General features: G+C 41.7%; 1 protein-coding gene across 1 annotated transcript in view; it reads right to left on the minus strand.

Moving 5' to 3' along the window:
- Nucleotides 1–21,598, minus strand: part of BRDT (bromodomain testis associated) — a 46,125-nt gene that overhangs the window by 13,932 nt on the left and 10,595 nt on the right. The window contains exons 5-14 of the mRNA XM_054036423.1: nucleotides 20,212–20,571; nucleotides 19,644–19,772; nucleotides 19,185–19,373; nucleotides 15,888–16,072; nucleotides 15,527–15,816; nucleotides 15,313–15,426; nucleotides 7,864–8,004; nucleotides 3,450–3,511; nucleotides 1,666–1,861; nucleotides 835–947 (exon numbers count right to left, since the gene is read on the minus strand). Of these exons, the coding sequence (XP_053892398.1) occupies nucleotides 835–947; nucleotides 1,666–1,861; nucleotides 3,450–3,511; nucleotides 7,864–8,004; nucleotides 15,313–15,426; nucleotides 15,527–15,816; nucleotides 15,888–16,072; nucleotides 19,185–19,373; nucleotides 19,644–19,772; nucleotides 20,212–20,571 (1,779 nt within the window). The remainder of the gene's footprint in view (nucleotides 1–834; nucleotides 948–1,665; nucleotides 1,862–3,449; nucleotides 3,512–7,863; nucleotides 8,005–15,312; nucleotides 15,427–15,526; nucleotides 15,817–15,887; nucleotides 16,073–19,184; nucleotides 19,374–19,643; nucleotides 19,773–20,211; nucleotides 20,572–21,598) is intronic.

Genomic DNA, 21,598 nt, shown 5'->3' on the forward strand with positions numbered 1-21,598 from the left:
AGTAAAAGCTTTTGAAAGTTTGGGTGAATCAACTGCATCTAGACCTGTTTGGAAGCATGTTTGTCTAACTATCTTTCTAGACAAGTTGGGAGAGGTTAAGCTGTGACATCAAGTCCAACTCCAAGGGAACTATAGAATTCAGCATGACAGTTGAGGGCCCCCATCTGGAGACTCCTCAAGGGTGGATTAGCCAAATTCAGAGTTTATTAATTAAATCATTCCTCCCTCAAAGAAACTGCTGAAGGAATTCTCCATAGTTATCTTTTAATCAAAAGATAAAATCATGTGGGGAGAGGGGGAAAAAAGCCAGGCCTCACTTCATACCATCTTTACTGTACCATACAGCTGACAAGAGTTTAGTATGATATTTCCAGAGAAGGAAGCAAAAAGAAGAACTAATGAAGATGCTATGATTATATTACAGGGTAATCTTTACCTTCTGAAAGTCAAAGTGATCCTGGCAGTTTTATACTTTCAGCAACTATGTTAGAGGATATGTATTAAAGAAAGACAGTTAAGCTAGTGATTCCGTCAGCTGCAAAGCTTTTCCTTTCATATTTTGGCATAGAAAGCGCAATCCAACTCCTATTAAAGGCAATTAAGTCACTATTTGATTATGGGAATTAGATTAGACCCATACGGAACCACTGAAATGCTAATCAAGCTCAACCAACATTTCCAGAAAACAGAAAACCTTGCTTCAGTGTTGTATGAATACAAGCCTGAAGTGTTGCGATACTAGGTCTACTTATTTTGAAGGACAGAAGGTTAGTTATATGAAGATACTTGAGAAATCTATTTGGAGATAAATTAGCATAAATAATGACAATTCACCTCTGTGGCAATGTGAGTAGGCTGGCTGATAGAAGGCTGGCATGTCTTTGGAATATTTTGAGGCCTTTGCTGTACTGGTGTGGAGTGCAGTGGAGATATAACTGTGATTATACCTGAGTGGAAGGGGGGAAAAAGGGAAATTAAATGTGCAACTTCCTGTAATATACAGAGTCAACAAATCTGTAACCTATACTCAAAATTAGCTCAACAATATTTTAAGACACAGAATAGCCAAATGTACATTCCAGCTAGATACTTTTTGGGACAGTCATCTATTTTTAGTTAGCTTCCTAGCTGGTTAATCAGCTAGCAGGCTCATTCAGTTTTATACCAGAGCTGAGGAAGGATAATAAACTTTCAGATTTTTTGGGGGGGATGTCGTTAAATATTTGCAAGATAGCTTTAAGGTAAGAGATATTTAATATTCTTTCCTTTCAACCCAGCTTTACCAATGCAGCATTATGTCCTTTTAGCCCAATCTTGAGTCACTTTTTATAGTCCCATTGCTCTTTTCTAGTTTGCTATTTGAGAGTAGTAAAATGACACTTTCTAAAACCACAGTATCTGAAATGTTCGTAGACTGCATTTCAGCAACCAGGATTCTGCTAAGTGTTGCCTGACCCCCCATGACAGAACAAAGGGTGCTCAACACTACACATGTAAACTATTGCAGGGTCTCTAACCTAACACTTCCCCCATCCCACCTCCCAGCAAATTCCAAAAACACAAAACAGGAATTCTAGACAAGACAAATACCAATTTTCTTCTCCTGCTAGAATGACAGTCTCATGTCAATAATAGCCATTTCATTTTCTGGTGTAAAGATTTTACCTGAAGAAGGCGACAGCATGCTTTGTTCAGGTAGTTTAAGTGGACTACGGTGCAAAAGCTGAGGCCACTGTAGTATTTTATGAGAAGGCTGTGTTTCTGATGATCTTTGATTTTGCAAGCTACTAGTAAAAGAAAATGAGGTCTGCACTTCAGGAATAGCATTGCAGGATGTTTTTTGTAAAGACAGTGGTATTTGCTGCAGGAAGATTTAAATGTAATTAATTTTTGATATTTACCTTGCATTTGATAAAGTTAAGACTTTATACCTCTTCAAGTTTTTCCCCTTTCCACCTGGGCATTTGAAAGTGATTTACTCCACTTAAAAATACAGTACAAATACGATCTGATGTCACTGGTGCCTATAATATGTTAGGAATTCTATAGGTTTGACAGCAGAAAAATGTACCCATTTAAATTAACAATGATGCACAATTTAAACTGAAGTGGCATTAACTCCTGCTGTCTGGTAGATACTTTGATAAATACACTACATTCTGACTCAGATACCAAGTATACTACAGAGGAAGTTGTAGAGACATCAAGACAAATTAAATTTAAGACCCAGCCTGCTGGCATAGGAGTAGCATTCTGCAAGTCTTAGTTTTCCGAGGGAGAGGCTGAGATATATCAGTAGCATGGATCTCACTGTGGAGACACTTGAGTGCTTATCTTGCAAAGGCTACTCACAGTGAATCAAGTTAAGCATATGCTTAAGTTTTTGCAGGATCAGAGCCTGAGTGAAAGGCATATTCTAAGAAGAGGTCTTGCATAATCCCTCTATAATGGAGGGTGAATAAACAGCCACTGAATAAAGAAGGCCAGTTAAGTTTGCCATCTGATTTTTCTATGTGGCTAAGTGCTCTGCTCTGAAAGGAGGAGCAGTATATTTGAAGCACAGGAGCGGTACTCAAACTCTTCCAGGAAGGGGGAGGGGGAAGGGAATTGAGTCCAGTGTGGGCAAACTGATGTGGAAGTTTTCTTGTAAAAGTACTTTGAAATACTAGCTGCCGCCTCTCCTCCCCACCACACCTCCTATTGGGGATCTTTCAGAGTACATTCTGAAGGATGAGCATGGGCAATGGGAGGGTCACAGGCAAGCAGCTGCACTGGTATATAAGATGGGTATTCACAGGAGTGGAATAGGTGGTGTGGTTTGTTTATTGGAAAAAGAGAGCTAAAGAGTTCTATATATTTAGTTTCATGTTAGGCTAGTTCCTCTTAAATCTTGCTCATTGTTCAGATGATGCTGTAATGTTTTGGATACCTCCTACATCTGTCACTATATCTGAACTAATATTTTACTTGAAGATTTGTATGCTTATAGCTAAGAGGCAACCTTAGTGTGCTTAGCATGGTTTATTAGGTTGATTCACTTTAATATGTGAAGGGTGAGACTGTGTTAAAGACACTTAAAAATAAGCCTTGTTAACCATTTTTAGGTAATTGTTGCCTCCATATTTTCCCCCAGACCCTGTTTCCCCCTGTCTGTAGTGAAGGAAGAGGATCCCCAAATGCTGCTCCCACCCCAGCACCTGGGCTAGGTCTAGCCAGAGTGTTCCAGCAATATGCGGAACGTTGAACTTCTGCAGCAAACAAACTTTGTTCCACCCTATGAGCGAGGTAAACAAAATTAGAATCTAGTTAAATGTTCAAGATTTTAGTATCAAACAACAGAGAACAAAGCAATTCAAGTGATTTCAGCAAACACTACGCAGTGAATGACAAACCTTTTAATCTAGATCTAAGGTTATATGCATTCTAACAGAAGAGAAATGTTAATTTACCTCCATTTGTTCTTTAGAAGTCACACCATTCTGTCTGGTTCCATTTGGCTTTGAGCCTATTTCTGTAATCATCAATAAAGTAAGTGAGAAACTCCGGTTTCACATCTGTTGTACGATTCACGTCAGGACATTTTTATCTGTATTGCAGTAGCACCTAGAGGACCAAGACCCATTGTTGTGGGAACTGAACGGACGTCCCTGTCCCAGAGAGCTTACTCCTGTTCAGTGGTGTTACACACATGCTTAACTTTGTTAAGTCAATGGGACTCAATGCTTAGAATTAGGCACACATATAGGGCCCTAATGGAATTTATACCTTAGCTGCCATTGCCGCTTTAATGTAAATTTTTGTTTTGTATAAGTGTAAAGAAACCACAGACTAAGGGTGGGATTAAGTGGGCAGCACAGATCTTCCAGCCTAAGCAGAGATGAGGCTATGGTATTTTGGCATGCTCCAGTGGCAGGAACAGCACCCAATATAACTTAAAGCAGCCCTAGACAGCTAGCAGCCTCAAGTACATACCCATCCAAGACCATAGGCACATAGTCAGGGCAGGTAGCCCCTCCTGCTACCACAGGAATGCTCTATTTTTAGTGTGCTAGCTCAATCAGCTATCACCTTTATGTCTCCTCGAGCTAGAAGTTACATCTCCAGCTCAAAGTGTAGACATGCCCTTAGAGTATCCATTAACTACACCTATATTTTTATTTCTGATGAAATGGTATATTACAAAAAGTGATTAAGAATTAAAATTGGTGTACATGGCTTTCAGAATAGATATTTTAAAATCCATGGCAGCGTATAAAATATTTAAAGTGAAAGGCAGCTGTATTTCTAACTGAAAACTTGCCGGACCAGTGGACTGCATGTCAGTTTTCAATTAACAGCATGATTTCAAGTTCAAAATACATTCTGTATGTTTTTAGACTACTTCTATTTTTACTTAAAGATTGTCATTCAGTACATGTGAATTGATTAGACATTTGAAGTAGTGACAAATGGTTCAGTAAAACAAAATTTCTAAACTTAAGTTTAAATTGCAAGACAGAAGTATCAGCTTAGTGGCATTCCCAGACCAATTAGAGTCAACGCCACCTTGAGATGAACTAACGCCTATATAAAACTGGCTGAAATGTTGTGCTGGTCATGAAAATTAATTCCAGCTACAAGAGAAAAAATCCTTTACACCAAAGAATATGCTTCCATCTTCCAGGCAACTATTGTAGAGCCCAGAAAGTTTCAAAAATTCTGAGCTTGAGGTTCTGGTTTTAACACTTAGACCAGGGATAGGCAGCCTATGGCGGAACATGAGCTGATTTTCAGTGGCACTCACACTGCCCGGATCCTGGCCACCAGTCCGGGGGGCTCTGCATTTTAATTTAATTTTAAATGAAGCTTCTTAAACATTTTAAAAACCTTATTTAGTTTACATACAACAATAGTTTAGTTATATATTCTAGACTTATAGAAAGAGACCTTCTAAAAACGTTAAAATGTATTACTGGCACGCAAAACCTTAAATTAGAGTGAATAAATGAAGACTCGGCACATCACTTCTGAAAGGTTGCCGACCCCTGACTTAGACAGACATCAACTCTTCAGTGCTAGATACTGTGGTCACTGATAGGGTGACCAGACATCCTGTTTTTAAAGGGACAGTCTCGCATTTAAGCCCTCCTGCAGATGTCCCGACGTTTTCTTTAGAATGGGCAAATTGTCCCGTATTTTCTGTCTCCCCCACCAGTACTGGTGGGTCTTGCTGCTGGCCAGATCCCTACTCGCCAGCTGCCCTCCCACCAGCTGAGTGGGAGGGTCCAGTGACCAATGATGGGGGCGGGTGTACAAGGCTGGTGGTGGGGTGAAGCTGCAGCACGCAGGGCTGGCTGCTGCTCCTGCTGGTCCATGAGCGCAGCCCCTGCTGCATGCCGGCTCTCAGCCAGCAGGGCCTCACCCCCTGTCCCTCTTCTGGCCAGCGCAGGCTGCAATGTGCAGCCGCTGGTGCGTGCAGGGAGCGGCCAGTTACATGTCGCCTCTATTGCCCACTCATCAGCCCTTTATGTGTTCCCCCTCTCGCTGTCCTCTCCCTGCTTTGTCCCTTCACCCCCTCCAGCCCTGCTGCTGTTCCATATTCCCCCTCTCCCCCCAGCCGGGCAGAGAACTAGCCCCTGGTTGGAATGCTCAGCTTACCAACAACCTGGCTGGCAGGCTCCTTCCTTCCCCCACTGCCTCTGGCTGGGCCAGCGCCCCAGGAAAGCCCAAGACCCTTTGGCCCGGGGTGCTGGCCAGTAGGAACCAAGCTCTGTGTGTGCCAAAGCCCCATACAGTGCTGGCCCAGGGAAGCCTCTCTGCCCCTCAGCTAAGCTTTGGAGAGGTCGGAGCAATTTCCAACCTGTTCACACCCCGACCCTGCAGGCTCCACAGCAGCCCCCACCCCCCCAGGCAGGGGCTTACCATCCTTTTCTCACACACACACACACACACACCCCGGTTCCTGCCCCCCCCACCCCCAAGGAGCATGGGGCTGCTCCATCCCCTAGGCAACTCTGCTGCTGAGCCACCTCTCTGGCCAGGCTCGCTGAAGCTCCTGCAGCCAGGTTCCCTGGGCCCTGGTGCACAATGCATCCTTAGGGCTTAACCCCTTCCTGCCTGTGCTGTGGCCATGGGACAGGAAACAGCTGGGTTTTGTCAGCGGCCATTAGCTGCCTTTGAACACTATAGGGGCAGGAAGGGACAAGCTGCTTCCAGCCACAGAGGGGGTGGGAAGGGGAGGGGGTGGGAAATAGATGAGCTCTGCAAAGACACAGGCCAGGTCATCCCTTCCTTTCCCCTCTGGCTGGAAGCAGCTCCTGTCCCTTCCCTCCTGCACAGAGCTGAAAGGCTGCTGCTGGACACATTCTGGTGTGAACGCTGGCAGAAATCTGAGGGGGCCATGTGATCCTATGTGCCCCCTCCCATGTGTTGCCTTGGGAAGGCGCAGCACCAGGTGAGGCAGGCCAGGCATGAAAGACAGTGCGCCAGGGAGGGTTGGGTTGGTCAGTCACCCCCCCCATCGAGTGGATGAGTGTGAGTGTGAGAGAGCTCTCCCCATGTGAACCCTAAAGCCTTAAAGATAAGAAGGCAAATAAAAAGAATCCAACTATGCAGTATTTCTTTTTAATAGGGGCTCAGTCAACTTGATGTTAATTTGAATGTTTGTACTGCATAGTTCTGATTGATTGCTGTTGAACTTGCTTGAATACGAGTAATTTTACCAGGTGTGCTGTATTCAGCATAGGGAAATATGGTCATCCTAGTAATTGATTGTTCAGTAAACTGCAAGGGTGAGCATTTTATGCAAGACAGAGTATATCAGTCCTTCAGAGGATCTCATTATGTATAGCAGCTTTATCTGCAATTTGAATAATTTTAAGTTTGTTCCCCAAAATCAGTGTACAGAGAGTCTAAGACAAGAGCCACCCTGGAAAAATGAGCTAGGTTAATGACTACTTAAACCCTCTTCTGTACTAGATGCTAAAACACATTATTGGGAAAAAGATTATTTTCCCAGTGTAAACAGGGCCTAAATATTGAGCTATACTTTAATTAGAGTTTGAAACAGCCCCACTATATACATTTATATTGAACAGTTTGAAAAAGTTCAAAGGAATAATACACGATACTAAGTCTCATTCCTCTCCTCCCACGTAGATATGCACCTCATGCATACAGTAGTCAAAGACACTCTCAATCTTTCAGCAGTCTGGGATTGTTTTCAATCCAGACTGCACTGCGAATTGCATTTCAGAATGGAACACTGTAAAAACAATTTCCATTAACTCCAACTTTGTTTTTTTGGGGGGAAAATATCAGTTTGAAGTATGATCATTAGAAATGCTATTGGTAAGAGTTTTGGTACTACACTTGCCCTCATCCCTCCCATACAATTTATTTTTCTATTTCTTAAAAGAGTTTTGCTGCTAGGTTGTAGGCCTACTCACAAACAAAATATTTCTATAGTCATCCCATTATAGTAATCATGTTGTTACAAATATTTAGGCAACACAGTTTTTAGACAACTATGAATTAGATGAAAGTATGCTTTTAAAAGAAGAGCTTAATACTTTTAAGTAATCTAGCGTATAGTTTATGACACGCTCCAGTACAGACACTTACATTTTGCTACTGGAAGTTTTCATTCCCAATTTCAGTTTGCCACAAAAAAAAAAAAAAAAACAGTACTTTTCTAGAGAAGTTTTATCTGTAAAAAGAGTTTCAGTATTTCTATTTCATAGCATTTGACTAGACTATGGCACCCTGGAACATATAGCAACTCCGTAGGCCTAGAAGTATGCAAACTGAAGCTTCTTTTGTAAATTCTGAAGCATCAGGTCCTGTATATCAAGAGGCAGATGCTATACAATGAGGTTATCTGACCTGATTCAGAGTCATTGGTATCTGAAGAGCTAGAATCACTGCTAGTGCTGCTGCTGCTGCTAGCGTCTGAGGAGGAGCTGCTGCTACTCTCACTCAATCGCCTTGGTCCACCAATAATCTTTGGTATAGTGTTATTTTCAGCTGCAAGATAAGAAAAGGAAGTTAAAAGTATATATAGCACTGAAAGTCTTATGAATATGTACATTAAGTAGGGCTGTGAAGTGATAAAAAGTTAATCATGGTTAATCGCACTGTTAATAATAGAATACCATTTATTTAATTTTTGGATGTTTTCTACATTTTCAAATATTGATTTCAATTACAACAGAATACAAAGTGTACAGTGCTCACTTTAGATTTATTTTGATTAAAAGTATTTGCACTATAAAAAAATAAATATTTTGCAATTCACTTATTACAAGTACTGTAGTGCAATCTCTATCATGAAAGTTGAATTTACAAATGTAGAATTACGTACAAAATAAACTGCATTCAAAAATAAAACAATGTAAAATTTGAGAGCCCACAAGTCCACTCAGTCCTACTTCTTGTTCAGCCAATTGCTCAGACAAAAAAGTTTGTTTACATTTGCAGGAGATAATGTTGCCTGCTTCTTGTTTACAATGTCACATGACAGTGAGAACAGGCATTCATGGTACTGTCATAGCCAGCGTAGCAAAATATTTACGTACGAGATGTGCTAAAGATTCATATGCCCCTTCATGCTTCAACCACCATTCCAGGGCACATGCATCCATGCTGATGATGGGTTCTACTCAACAATCCAAAGCAGTGCGGACCGACACATGGTCATTTTCATTATCTGAGTCAGATGCCACCAGCAGAAGGTGGATTTTCTTTTTTGGTGGTTCGGGTTCTGTAGTTTCCGCATCGGAGTGTTGCTCTTTTAAGACTTCTGACAGCATGTTCCACACCCCGTCCCGATCAGATTTTGGAAGGCAGTTCAGATTCTTAAATCTTGGGTCAAGTGCTGTAGCTATCTTTAGAAATCTCACATTGGTAGCTTCTTTGTGTTCTGTCAAATCTGAAGGGAAAGTGTTCTTAAAATGAACCACATGTGCTGGGTCATCATCCGAGACGGCTATAACATGAAATGTATGGCAGAAAGTGGCTAAAACAGAGCAAGGGACATACAATTCTCCCCCAAGGAGTTCAATCACAAATTTAATTAATGCATTTTTTTTTTTTTTTTAAACAAGCGTCAGCAACATGGAAACATGTTCTCTGGAATGGTGGCCAAAGCACAAAGAGGCAAATGAATGTTTAGCATATCTGGCACGTAAATACTTTTGAAACCAGCATTGCAAGGTAGGTGCGTTGCCAGCAGATCGAGGGAAGTGATTATTCCCCTCTATTCGGCACTGGTGAGGCCACATCGGGAGTATTGCATCCAGTTTTGGGCCCCCCCACTAAAGAAAGGATCTGGACAAATTGGAGAGAGTACATCAGAGGGCAACGGCACATGACTTAAGAGGAGAGGCTGGGGGAACTGCGCTTATTTAGTCTGCAGAAGAGGAAGAGTGTGGGGGGGGGATTTGATAGCAGCCTTCAACTACCTGAAGGGGGGTTCCAAAGAGGATGGATCTAGACTGTTCTCAGTGGTACCAGATGACAGAACAAGGAGCAATGGTGTCAAGTTGCAGTGGGGGAGGTCTAGGTTGGATAGTAGGAAAAACTATTTCATTAGGAGGGTGATGAAGCACTGGAATGGGTTACCTAGGGAGGTGGTGGAAACTCAAACCTTAGAGGTTTTTAAGGCCCGGCTTGACATAGCCCTGGTTGGTATAATTTAGTTGGGGTTGGTCCTGCTTTGAGCAGGGGCTTGGACTAGATGACCTCCTGAGGTCTCTTCCAACTCTAATCTTCTATGATTCTAAGAAGAGGGCCGCATTATCTCCTATAAATGTAAACAAAACTTGTTTGTCTTAGTGCTTGGCTGAACGAGGAAGACTGAGTAGACTTGTAGGCTCTGAAGTTTTATATTGTTTTGTTTCTGTACACTTTTTGATTTCATTTACAACACAGAGTACAATATATATGAAAGTGTAGAAAAACATGCAAAATATTTAATAAATTTCAATTGGTATTCTATTTTTTAAACTGCAATTAAAATTGCGATTAATCATGATTAACTCAAAAAAAAAAAAAAGAATTGAGAGAGTCAACTGTGATTAATTGACAGCCCTAGTGTTAAGATTAATAAAGCCACACTCAGATGCGCTCCATCTGCATGACTGCCAAGACTACCTTTGCTAAATCTCTGTCCCCTATTCACAAGGACGACAACATGTACCTGCCATTGTTTGGGTGCACCCTGGCTTGTTGGAGTCTAACTGAGCCCTTTTTAATACCAAAAGAGATTTTTGCTACCCTAAAGAGAAGATAAACAATTTAACTCAGTGGAGATTAAGATTTGGAGAGAGTTCCACAACAGTCCTTGTTTTTGCAGGCTAAAGCTCCAGAATAGCTAACTTAAGAAGAAAGTCTCTAAGGTGCCACAAGGACTCCTCGTTCTAACAAATTTATTTGGGCATAAGCTTTCGTGGGCTAGAACCCACTTCATCAGATGCATGGAGTGGAAAATACAGGAACAGGTATAAATAAATATATATATGAAAGGATGGGGGTTGCTTTACCAAGTGTGAGGTCAGTCTAACGAGATAAATCAATTAACAGTGGGATACCAAGGGAGGAAAAATAACTTTTGAAGTGGTAAGAGTGTAGCCCATTACAGACAGTTGACAAGAAGAAAGCTGCAACTAAGGGTACATCTATACTTACCTCCGGGTCCGGCAGTAAGCAATCAATCTTCTGGGATCGATTTATCACGTCTTGTCTAGACGCGATAAATCGATCCCAGAAGTGCTCGCCATTGACACCGGTACTCCTGCTCGGTGAGAGGAGTACACGGAGTCGACGGGGGAGCCTGCCTGCCGCGTGTGGACCTGCGGTAAGTTCGAACTAAGATAGTTCAACTTCAGCTAAGTGAATAACGTAGCTGAAGTTGCGTATCTTAGTTCGAAGTGGGGGGCTAGTGTGGACCAGCCCAAACTGTTAGATATGGGACCATTAGTACCAGTTTTGGGGAGATAAATATGCCTACATACATAAGATACCACAAACAAAAGCATGAATATGCCCTGAAGATAGATGTGAGAGATGTACATTTCTATTATGGAGATTATTGCACCTCTCTCTGAAACATTTGGTACTGGTGCCAGAAACAGAATACTGGATAAGACGGACCACTGATCCAGTCTGGTATGGCAATTCAGATGTTCCTAAATTTGTAATAGTGGCAGTTCCTGGTCAGAAAGCACATCAAGATGCATAATAAAATAGCCAGCCATGCAAACAGTTCCACTTCAGATATTTGTTCTTTCTTCCACAAGTCTATGCAGAGAGCACATCTAAAAATATTGAAGTGTTGCTAAAAATACATTAGTTGGAACAGAATTGACAACTCTTTATCCTCCCTTCCCCCCCCCCCCCCCCAAACCAAACCGTAACCTAATTCAGTTTTTTCCTCCACCCTTAACTCAGGAATTAAAATGGAAGTATTTTGCACTTTCCAAAGTGAATGCAGATAGAAAATTTACTTTAATGGTCATTTTCTGTTTCCTGGGACAGGGAGAAAATCCTATCAGGTATTTCATGGTTCCTCCTCCTCCCCCTGAGTTCAGTAGCATTTTTCCAAAATGCAGGATTCAGAGTATGGATTGATTTTCTACTGTAGCCACCCAACATGAAGTCTTTCCCTACAGAATCCAGGGGAATCAAGATTTAGATTGAACTTGAGAACTAAGTGAAGTCAAGCCTCAGTTCTTATTCTACCACTCTCTTTAATTGCTGCCATGCTCAGTAAATCTGTCTTGTTTGTGTCTCCCTGTTGGAGACAAGTCCCCAGACTTTCCTGTTTAGTGTCCAATGCAGAGAAAATGAGCTATGTAGAGCTTCAGTTGTGATATCTGTCTATTTTGTGGGACTTATAGTTTGCAATGCAAGCAGCACACAAAAGGAATGTTAAATGGGAAAATGGCATTTTACATTATCTAAAAATCAGGGTCTAGGGATGTAGAAGCATAACTGTGTATACTGATTTCTTGCTTCTGTTGTAGCTGACTTTCTAGAAAAGAGTCTGATAGTAAGGATTGAGTCACTATGAGCAATGATAGGCACACATTACTCACCCTGTGCCACTGCTGGGGCAGGAGGGTTTTTATAATTTCTCCACCATCCAAGTCGGCTATACGGTCATGGTTTACCTACCCTTATAAGAGATCCATCTCAAGGTGAGCCAGGAGAGAGAATCTACTGGACTAGAACAGGCATCATCTCTGGCTCCACTGGAAAATGTAGACCTGATAATGTGTGCATAGAAGGTGCTGAAAACTAGGGTATAGGCTTGGTATCAATCCATATGGTGTAGAAGTTCCACATTGATTATGCTAGGAGAATGCCTCAAAACTGTAAAGAAGCAGTGCTATCTTTATCACACTACTATAAAAACCATCAGTAAAAGTTGATAGATCTGTCCAGAGGTACACCCCCCCACACACACACACACCCCTATCTGAAGTCACTGGAAGCTCCAGTAGTTCTGAGCAAGGAAGAGCCGAGCAAAAGTTTCTTGACTCATGCCTTGAAGTGCGCTTTACTGGATATTTAGGGGTCTCATCTTAAGAGCAGAACTTCAATAGAGTTTTACCCCAATGGGCCAAGGTAGCAGACGCCTGAATTAGGGCTGTCGATTAATCACAGTTAACTCATGCTATTAACTCAAAAAAATTAATCACGATTAATCAGTTTTAATCATACTGTTCAACAATAGAATACCAACTGAAATTTATTAAATATTTTGGAAGTTTTTCCTACATTAATATGTACGGTATTGTGTTGTAATAGAAATCAAATGTACATTATTATTACAAATATTTGCACTGTAAAAGTGATAAAGTATTTTTTAGGGCTGTCAAGCGATTCAAAAAATTAATCATGATTAATCAGACCGCTAAACAGAATACCATTTAAATTTTTTGATGTTTTCTACAATGTAAAACTTTAGCGCCTACAAGTCCACTCAGTCCTACTTCTTTTTCAGCCACTCAGACAAAAAAGTTTGTTTACATTTGCAGAAGATAATGCTGCCTGCTTCTCATTTACAATGTTACTCGAAAGGGAGAACAGATGTTTGCCACAATATATTTACATGCCAGATGCGTTAAAGATTATGTCCCTTGCTGCTTCAACCACCATTCCAGAGGACATGCGTCCATGCTGATGACGGGTTCTGTTCAATAATGATCCAAAGCAGTGCGGACTGACGCATGTTCATTTTCGTAATATGAATCAGATGCCACCTGCAGAAGGTTGCTTTTCTTTTTTGGTGGTTAGGGTTCTGTAGTTTCTGCATCTGAGCGTTGCTCTTTTAAGACTTCTGAAAGCATTCTCCATACCTCATCCCTCTCAGATTTTGGAAGGCACTTCAGATTCTTAAAACTTGGGTCCAATGCTGTAGCTATTTTTAGAAATCTCACATTGGTGCCTTCTTTGTGTTTTGTCAAATGTGCAGTGGAAGTGTTCTTAAAAGGAAGTACATGTGCTGGGTCATCAACCGAGACTGCTATAACATGATATATATGGCAGAATGAGGGTAAAACAGAGCAGGAGACATACAATTCTCCCCTAAGGAGTACAGTCACAAATTTAATTAACCCACTATTTTTTTTTTAAAAAGCGTCATCAGCATGGAAACATGTCCTTTGGAACGATGGCGAAAGCATGAAGAGGCATGTGAATTTTTAGTGCATCTGGCACATAAATATCTTGCAACGCCAGCTACAACAGTGCCATGCAAATGCCTGTTCTCACTTTCAGGTGATGCAAGAAAGAAGTGGGCAGCATTACCTCCTGTAAATGTAAACAAACTTGTTTCTCTTAGCGATTGGCTGAACACGAAGTAGGACTGAGTGAACTTGCAGGCTCTAAGATTTTAGATAGTTTTATTTTTGAAGGCAGTTTTTTTGCACATAATTCTACATTTGTAAGTTAAACTTTCGTGATAAACGATTGCACTACAGTACTTGTATTAGGTGAATTGAAAAATAATATTTCAGGTTTTTTTACAGTGCAAATACTTGTAAATCAAAAATAAAAAGTGAGCACTGTACACTTTATATTCTGTGTTGTAATTGAAATCAATATTTGAAAATGTAGGAAACATCCAAAAATATTTAAATAAATGGTATTCTATTATTGTTTAATCGCGCAATTAATCATGATTAATTTTTTTAATCGCTTGACAGCCCTAGCCTGAATGCATCTGGTCACATCCTTCATAACGGACATAGCTTAGTACTTTGAAGGGATCAGAGCACAACTCCAACAGAATCCAGCAGTGGGAGTTGGAGAGGCTGGCATTGATGCAGATTCTTAGGTTTGGTCTATACTACCAACTTAGTAGTCCACACCCCTGGCTGACGTAGTTACACTGACCTAACTCTCGGCCTAGACAATGCTACATCAATGGGAGGGCTTCTCCCGTCGACATACTCCACCTCCCCAAGAGGCAATAACTAACTAGACCAACTGGAGAAGCTCTCCTGTCAGTGTAGGTAGGGTCTTCACAAAAGCACTACAGTGGTGGTGCTGCAGTGCTGTAATTGTAGACGAGCCCTTACCCAAACAATGACCCCTGACCAATGCATTCCAGAAGTATTAGACCCTCCGTGCTGAATTACTGTTGAATTTAATCTGTTGACACTATAGTTCAAGAGAGCCTTATGTCACTCTCCCGGGACCCCACTGCTCCGAGACTGCTGGGTGCAACCAGTGACCAAGAAAATTTCTTATGGACCATTTTTAACTACATACTTTTTGCAGGCACTTGGCTGTGTCTTTACCATCTGAAAGAAGATATGAAGGAGATGGAAAAGAACCAATTCAGTATGCACACCACCGCACCAGAACAGGATTTGAAAAAGAGGAACATGGTTAAGTGAAACTTTTTCTGAAGCATTTGCTATTAGCCATTGTCAGATGCAGGATGCCACATAAAATATAGACCTTTGCTTTGGTGCAATTGGCAATTCCTATGGTCTGCCTGGCATCCCACATTACTTGAGAGATGCTAACCCCACGAGGCACACGATAGCTTTTGTTAATAGTTTTAGAAAATGTTACAGAAAAGGTTCTATAACAGAAAGTCTGGGACAAAAGGAAAAAAAAATAGTTGACCAACAAAATTGCTGTTGTGGTGTAATTGAGGCAATATAGGAGAGATCTTCCACTCTTGCAGGTTAGAAAAGTGACGGCTGGCAACTTTTAGTGCCTCTAATATTCTAAAAGGAAGAAATCCCACCAGAGTACAGACCTCAGGAGGCAATCTCATTATAAAGAACAGAGCAGTACAACTAATGGTCACATTACATTTGGTGTTTTGCTTTTTAGGGTTTAACTGCCCATTGACATCCAGCAGCCTCTTTTCCAACTCTTGTTTTTTCTCAGAATTAAATTCTTCTTTTGACTTCACTGGTTTCTTAGCTGTATATGAAATAAAGAGAGACATTAAGAGCTTCATCCAAACCCAAAATAGATTCTGGCTAAACATATTGTGTAGAGTTTATCCATGATATATACACACCATGTTTTCTTGGTCTTTTCCTTAAACAAGCCATCACATATTTCTCTAGTTCTCTAAGTGTCGATGCTTTTAAAGTTTCAAAGTCTATTTCTATCTCATCAGGATTAGAGTTTCTCAGTGAAGGCTCTCTTGACTGTATTATATATACTACTTTTCCAAGCTTATCTCCAGGAAGTTTATTTATGTCCAAACTCAACTGCCTTTTTTCATCATAATTCATAGGCTTGGCACTATCCTCATCTTCTGATTTACGTGCCAATGAGACTTGCTGCTTTGTTTTCTTTGACGGACTGCAAGAGAGAAAGTTTGCTGCATTGAGAGCAATTTAAAATAATGTCACCCACACAACCCTCACACTTACATATTTAAAGACAGTTTTTTCTTCAATTTCTTTTTTTGCTTTAGCTTTTTCTTCTTTTGATTCACATATTTGTGTTTGGATTTTTCTTTGCCTCTTTTCCCCTTTTTAGACTTTCCTTTTTTCTTCCTCAGCTTGGGCAAGGAGGTTTTGGCCAAAGCCCGCAACTGCTGATGAACAGCTTTAAGCTGTCAAAGAAAAGAAGGAAAGAAACTAAGCATCTTGATAGTCATTACATGAAAAAATATTGTGGAGGGAGAAATTGGTCCTGAAGGCCATGGAAGAGTTTTGGCAGCCAGGCAGGGATGGATAGGGTGTTTACTCAGTGGTGTAACGAGATTTTGGAAGGTAGAACAAACAGGATGAGGGGAGCTTTGGAAAATGGGGGCTTGCATTAAGAGGGAGAACATTTGTAGCAGGTACATGTGCACATGAGGGTTGTCTCTTGCCATCCTCCTCCCAGACTTTCAAAAAACAAAACAAAACAAAAAAATCTGTCTTCCTGCAGGAACATCCCAAAGCTCTTCTTTAGCATGAGAAACTTGGGGCTCAAGTGTCTCAGTGCACCACTTGCCCACCTCCTATGAGGTGGTTCTGTGCAAGGTAGTCTAGAGAGGATGGGGGGGCAGAGTCTTCACATAATAAGTCTTGTCGTCTGGCAGACAATTATACTGAAACCAAGATAAAGTGCTGGCTTCAAAGTAATCTGCTGGAACTAAACAACACCTACAGAGACAACATTCATGTTTTGTCCAAGTTAAAAAAAAGAAAGAGGACCAGTTTACACTGCATAGCTATTAAAAAAGAGGAAAGGATGGATAAGAAGTCCAACTGAGACACATTAGCTGGATAGTTCACTGCAGAACAGTTAAGCAGAAATAAGGGTGATAATCAATGAATCCCCCGGCCCTCAGCAAAATGGAGACAAACATGCATCTTGATACTGTTTGAGTAGTCATCTTTTCCCAATTAAGTAGCTCAGCACACTGAAATTGAGAGCTAAAACCCATCCACCTTTCATTAGATTTTGTAGCATTTCTCTGGACTTTAGCCAGAATTTGTGCATCTTGAAAGAGATGCAAAAAGACCAGTAATTGTCCTGATGGAATCTCACAGTGGCTATGCTCATTAAAATTCAATAAATTCTATTTTTAAAAAAGAGTAAGATGATACTAAGATTGCAGTCCCTTTATGAAGGCTATCAACACTGTAAACTGACAGAAAATAGAGGAGCTGTAGAAGTTCCAATTTGAATTTTGTTAAGAGTTTAAGTTTCAGTGGTGCAATTAATTTATAAGCAACTTATCACTGATGCTTTCTTGCCTGCAGGGAGACTGATAACATAGTAGCCTTGTTCATTCTTAGGATTTGGAGGTTGTGGATGAGAGAGTCTGCATGCAGTCTCCTCTTAAATTAGGAGTTGAAAATGGTGTCAGATTAATTACATTCCCTTAGATTTTCAATAAATTTTTAGATTTGACCTATGATCTTTACAGTATGCCAGAATAATTCCTACTGATATTGTTCCTCAGACAGGCATATCCAGCAGGGATCAGTAGAAACTTCAATCTTGTTTACAATAGTCTAATGTAGCCTAGCATCTTATTGACCTGCTTTCCACAGAACTTGGACATATTTTTTAGTTTTAGTACTACTCAAAATTCAAAAGACAAAACAAACAAAGAATTAGATTGCTCATTGGACTGAAAACCTGAAGGAGTTTCATTATGATGTTAGGCATTTAAGAGTCCAGGTCAGCATGCCTGAGAGTAGTTAACCTAGGATGGGGATAATTTATGAAGTGAAGTAGCTTTAAGAGAAAGTCTAAATGCATAAAGGCAGCAAGGATATCCATGAAAAGTCCTGAGAAGGACACAAAAGGAAGGGGTAGTTGAATAGCCAGAGGCTAGAACCATAGCTCAGTACGATTTGGAGTAAGCAAAAGAGCTTAAGGGCAAGTCTACACTACAGAGAGTTAAGTCGACCTAAGTTACACAACTCCAGCTAGATGAATAACCTAGCTGGAGTCGATATAGCTTAGGTTGACTTATTGCGGTGTCTACACCATGCTGGGTCGATCCATCTTATGCTTCTTGTTCCAGTGGAGCACCAGAGTCGATAGGAGAGCGATCTGCGGTCGATTTAGCGGGTCTAGTGATGACCCGCTAAATCGACCACTGGTGGATCGATCACCACAGTCTCAAGCCCTGGTAATTGTAGACATACCCTAAGTCAGTTGTTTTCAAACTTTTTCTGGCGACCCAGTTTGAAGAAAATTTGAAGAAAATTGTTGATGCCTGTGACCCAACAGAGCTGGGGATGAGGGGTTTGGGAAGGGTTGAGGCAGAGGGCTGCAGGGTGGGGCCAGGAATGAGGAGTTCAGAGATTGTGGGAGGGAGCTCTGGGCTGGGGTGCGGGAGGGGATCGGGGCCAGGAATGAGGGGTTTGGGGGGGGGTTCAGGGCTGGGGCAGAGAATTGGGGTGTGGGGTTGGGCATGGTATTACCTCCAGTGGCTCCTGGTCAGCAGTGCAGCCGGGGTGCAGAGGCAGACTTCCCGCCTGTCCTTGCACTGTGGACCGTGCTGTGCCCCAGAAGCGCCAGCAGCAGGTCCAACTCCTAAGCGGAGGAACCATCCCCGACAGCTCCCATTGGCCAGGAACCATTGGCCACTGCTGGGGCACAGTGTGGTGTCGGAACAGATAGGGACTAGCCTGTCTTTGCCGGGCAGCACCACCAACGGGACTTTTAACGGCCCAGTCAGTGGCGCTGACCAGAGCCACCGCCACCCAGTGCCTTCCATTCTGTGACCCAGTGCAGGGTCGTGACCCACAGTTTGAAAATCACTGCCTTAAGTGACTTGTCTTGATGCTAACTGGCTCCCTCTTCAACTGCTTGAGAGGTGCAAAGAGCCCAATGTGATTAGGGCTTCAGAATAAGGCAATACCAACTGGATTTAGGCACTTTTGGAATTTTAATCCAATGCATTTAAAAAGAGACAGGTAGCAGATATCCTAGTCAACATCATCATACTGAAGGCTCTGAAGCCCGTATGTAAAAAGTTAAGCCTGCTGTTAGAGAACCTGCCATCTCCCACAAAGTAACCACAGCACAATGTGCTACCACATAAGAAAATAATTCTGCACTACCCCAAATGCACACTTTTGTACATACATTTAAAAAACCACACACACTCTGTACAGACAGCTCATGGTTCCAGACCTTAAAATGGATACATGTGAATGAGAGCCACCACAGGCTACAATCGTCGTGCACTTTGTACCCAGAGCATTGTTGCTTACTTGCTCTTGAAGCTTTGCAAGGCGCCGTGTTCTTTCCTCTTCTGAATCTTCAGATGATCTTTCTTCAGAGGAGTCATCACTGCTGCTTTCACTAGAAAAAGCACTTGCTATTTCTGTTTTGGGCTGTGACGGTGGTATACTTGCAACAGGTTCGTCTGGAATTTTGGCAAATTGCATCTCAAAGATATCCTAAAATATAAATAAATAAATAAATAATGATGGGACCTCTTTATAGGAGAGTATATCATCTTTACTGATCTCTTTATATTGATCTAGATGTCCTAGAATGGTCACAGGTCACCTAGCACCCAATGATTTCTCCTCTCTCTCAGAAGAGAATTCTCCAAGACCCATTACCAGAACAGCTCCACAGTGGGAACCTTAGGTGGTCCAGAATTTGTTAGTCTCTAAGGTGCCACAAGGAGTCCTCACAGTTTCATTTATTAAGTGATAACCCACCTGCAGTTTTCTTGCCATAGCAACCACTTCATGGTCTGGAGAGTTGTATTTGTAGCAATTCATAAACATTAATCTAATATCTGCAGCAAACTCTTGTGTATCTTTATATTCATAGTTATCCATTTTCTTCTATGAGGAAACAATAATGAAGTTGCATTTTAGAGGATCTAAACTTTAAGATACAGACTATGTATCTGGGACTTAACGCCAAATGTAAAAATCAAGGAAGATTGATACTTCCAGCATCAGAATAAATCTGGTGCAGTAGGGTTACCATACTGCAGAAGCTCCAAAACCACCATTTAAAATAAATAAATAAACCGCAGCCACCATACAACCTCATACATCACATAGCCTCTTCTGACTTAATATTTGCAACAGAATATTCTAACTGTCAGCAATAGAACTTTATTGAATTAAAGCTATGATACTAACAAGTTTTGAATAACTAAGCTTTCTGCTATAGTACCAAAAATCTTTAGCTAATGTTAATTTAAAAGGTATATTTAATTTAGGACCAGAAATCCCCTACACACCAGGAGTTGTGATTCTAGCCAAAATCCCTTACCTTAATAGTTCCAAGGTCTATAGGGCATTTCATGGTATCATGGTGGTCATTGAGCCCCAAAGCTGTAATGTCTACAGGTTTATAGAAAGGCCAAGCATATGATGCATGTTTCTTTGCAAACATTTCTTTAAGGATCTCACTACAATGCTTTAGTTGTTCTGATAATTGAACATTTTTGACAACTTCAAGTGGCTGTTGAGAATCTGGCAAGTCTTTCTTTAGATAACTGTCTGGTACACTACATTCACTTTCTCCTCTACATATTTTAGCAATTTTTGGTTCATTAAGTGCTGGAGAAGATTCACAGCTTGCTGTGGATATGGTAGTAGTATCAGCCTTCCTTTTCACACCCTTTTTAACCTAGAAAACAAAAGTTTACATAGAATATTTCAAGTAACTAGAATGGCACAATTCCACGATAAATAGCAAAAAAAAACTAAACAAAAAATTTCTCTTTTAAGACAAAAGCTTCTGTATTTTTTCTACACAACTGTTAAATATAAAATTGTAGAAACAAGTTCAAGACCTACTTTTTCAGCAAAGTGTTACAATCTAGCATCCAGTGCAAGGCTTTCTTCTTCAGAGTTGGAAGAAAAGCATACTACAGTTTTGTTTATTTTGCGGTCACTTAAGTAGGGTGAGATCTCAAAAAAGTTACTAGATTATGAAGTTGACATAAGAACAGCCACCAGCAAATACAAATATTCCTGCACTCTACTATTTGAGGCCTAATTAGAGGCCATGAGTACAAGCTTTTAGCTCTTAGGTTAGGGTTACCATATTTCCACAAGCAAAAAAAAGGACACTGGGGGGAGGAGCCCCACTCTAGCCCCGCCCCATCCACTCCCTCCCACTTCCCACCCCTTGATTGCCCCCCTCAGACCTTCCCCTATTCCTTGTCCCCTGACTGCCCCCTCCTGGGACTCCTGCCACTAACTGCCCCCTAGGACTCCACCCCCTATCTAAACCACCCTGCTTCTTGTCCCCTGACTGCCCCCTCCTGAGAACCCCCCCACCCTCACTGCCCCCCTATGACCCTACCTGTCCCCTGACTGCCCCGACCCTTATCCACACCCATACCCCATATTCACACCCCCGCCCCCAGACAGACCCCCGGGGACTCCCATGCACTATCCAACTGCTCCCCGCCCCCTGACAGGACCCCAGAAGTCCCGACCCATCCAACCCCCTCTGCTACCTGCCTGCCTCAACCCCTCTCCACACCCCTACCCCCCAGACAGCCCCCCCAGAACCATCTAACCCCCCCTGCTCCCTGTCCCTGACTGTCCCAACCCCTCTCCACACCCCTACCCCCCCCCAACAGCCCCACCGCCCCAAACTCCCGACCCATCCAACCCCCCTCCCTGTCCCCTGACCAGGGCCGGCT

This window comes from Malaclemys terrapin, chromosome 8 (genome assembly GCF_027887155.1).
Source record: "Malaclemys terrapin pileata isolate rMalTer1 chromosome 8, rMalTer1.hap1, whole genome shotgun sequence".
NCBI classification, from domain to species: Eukaryota; Metazoa; Chordata; order Testudines; family Emydidae; genus Malaclemys; species Malaclemys terrapin.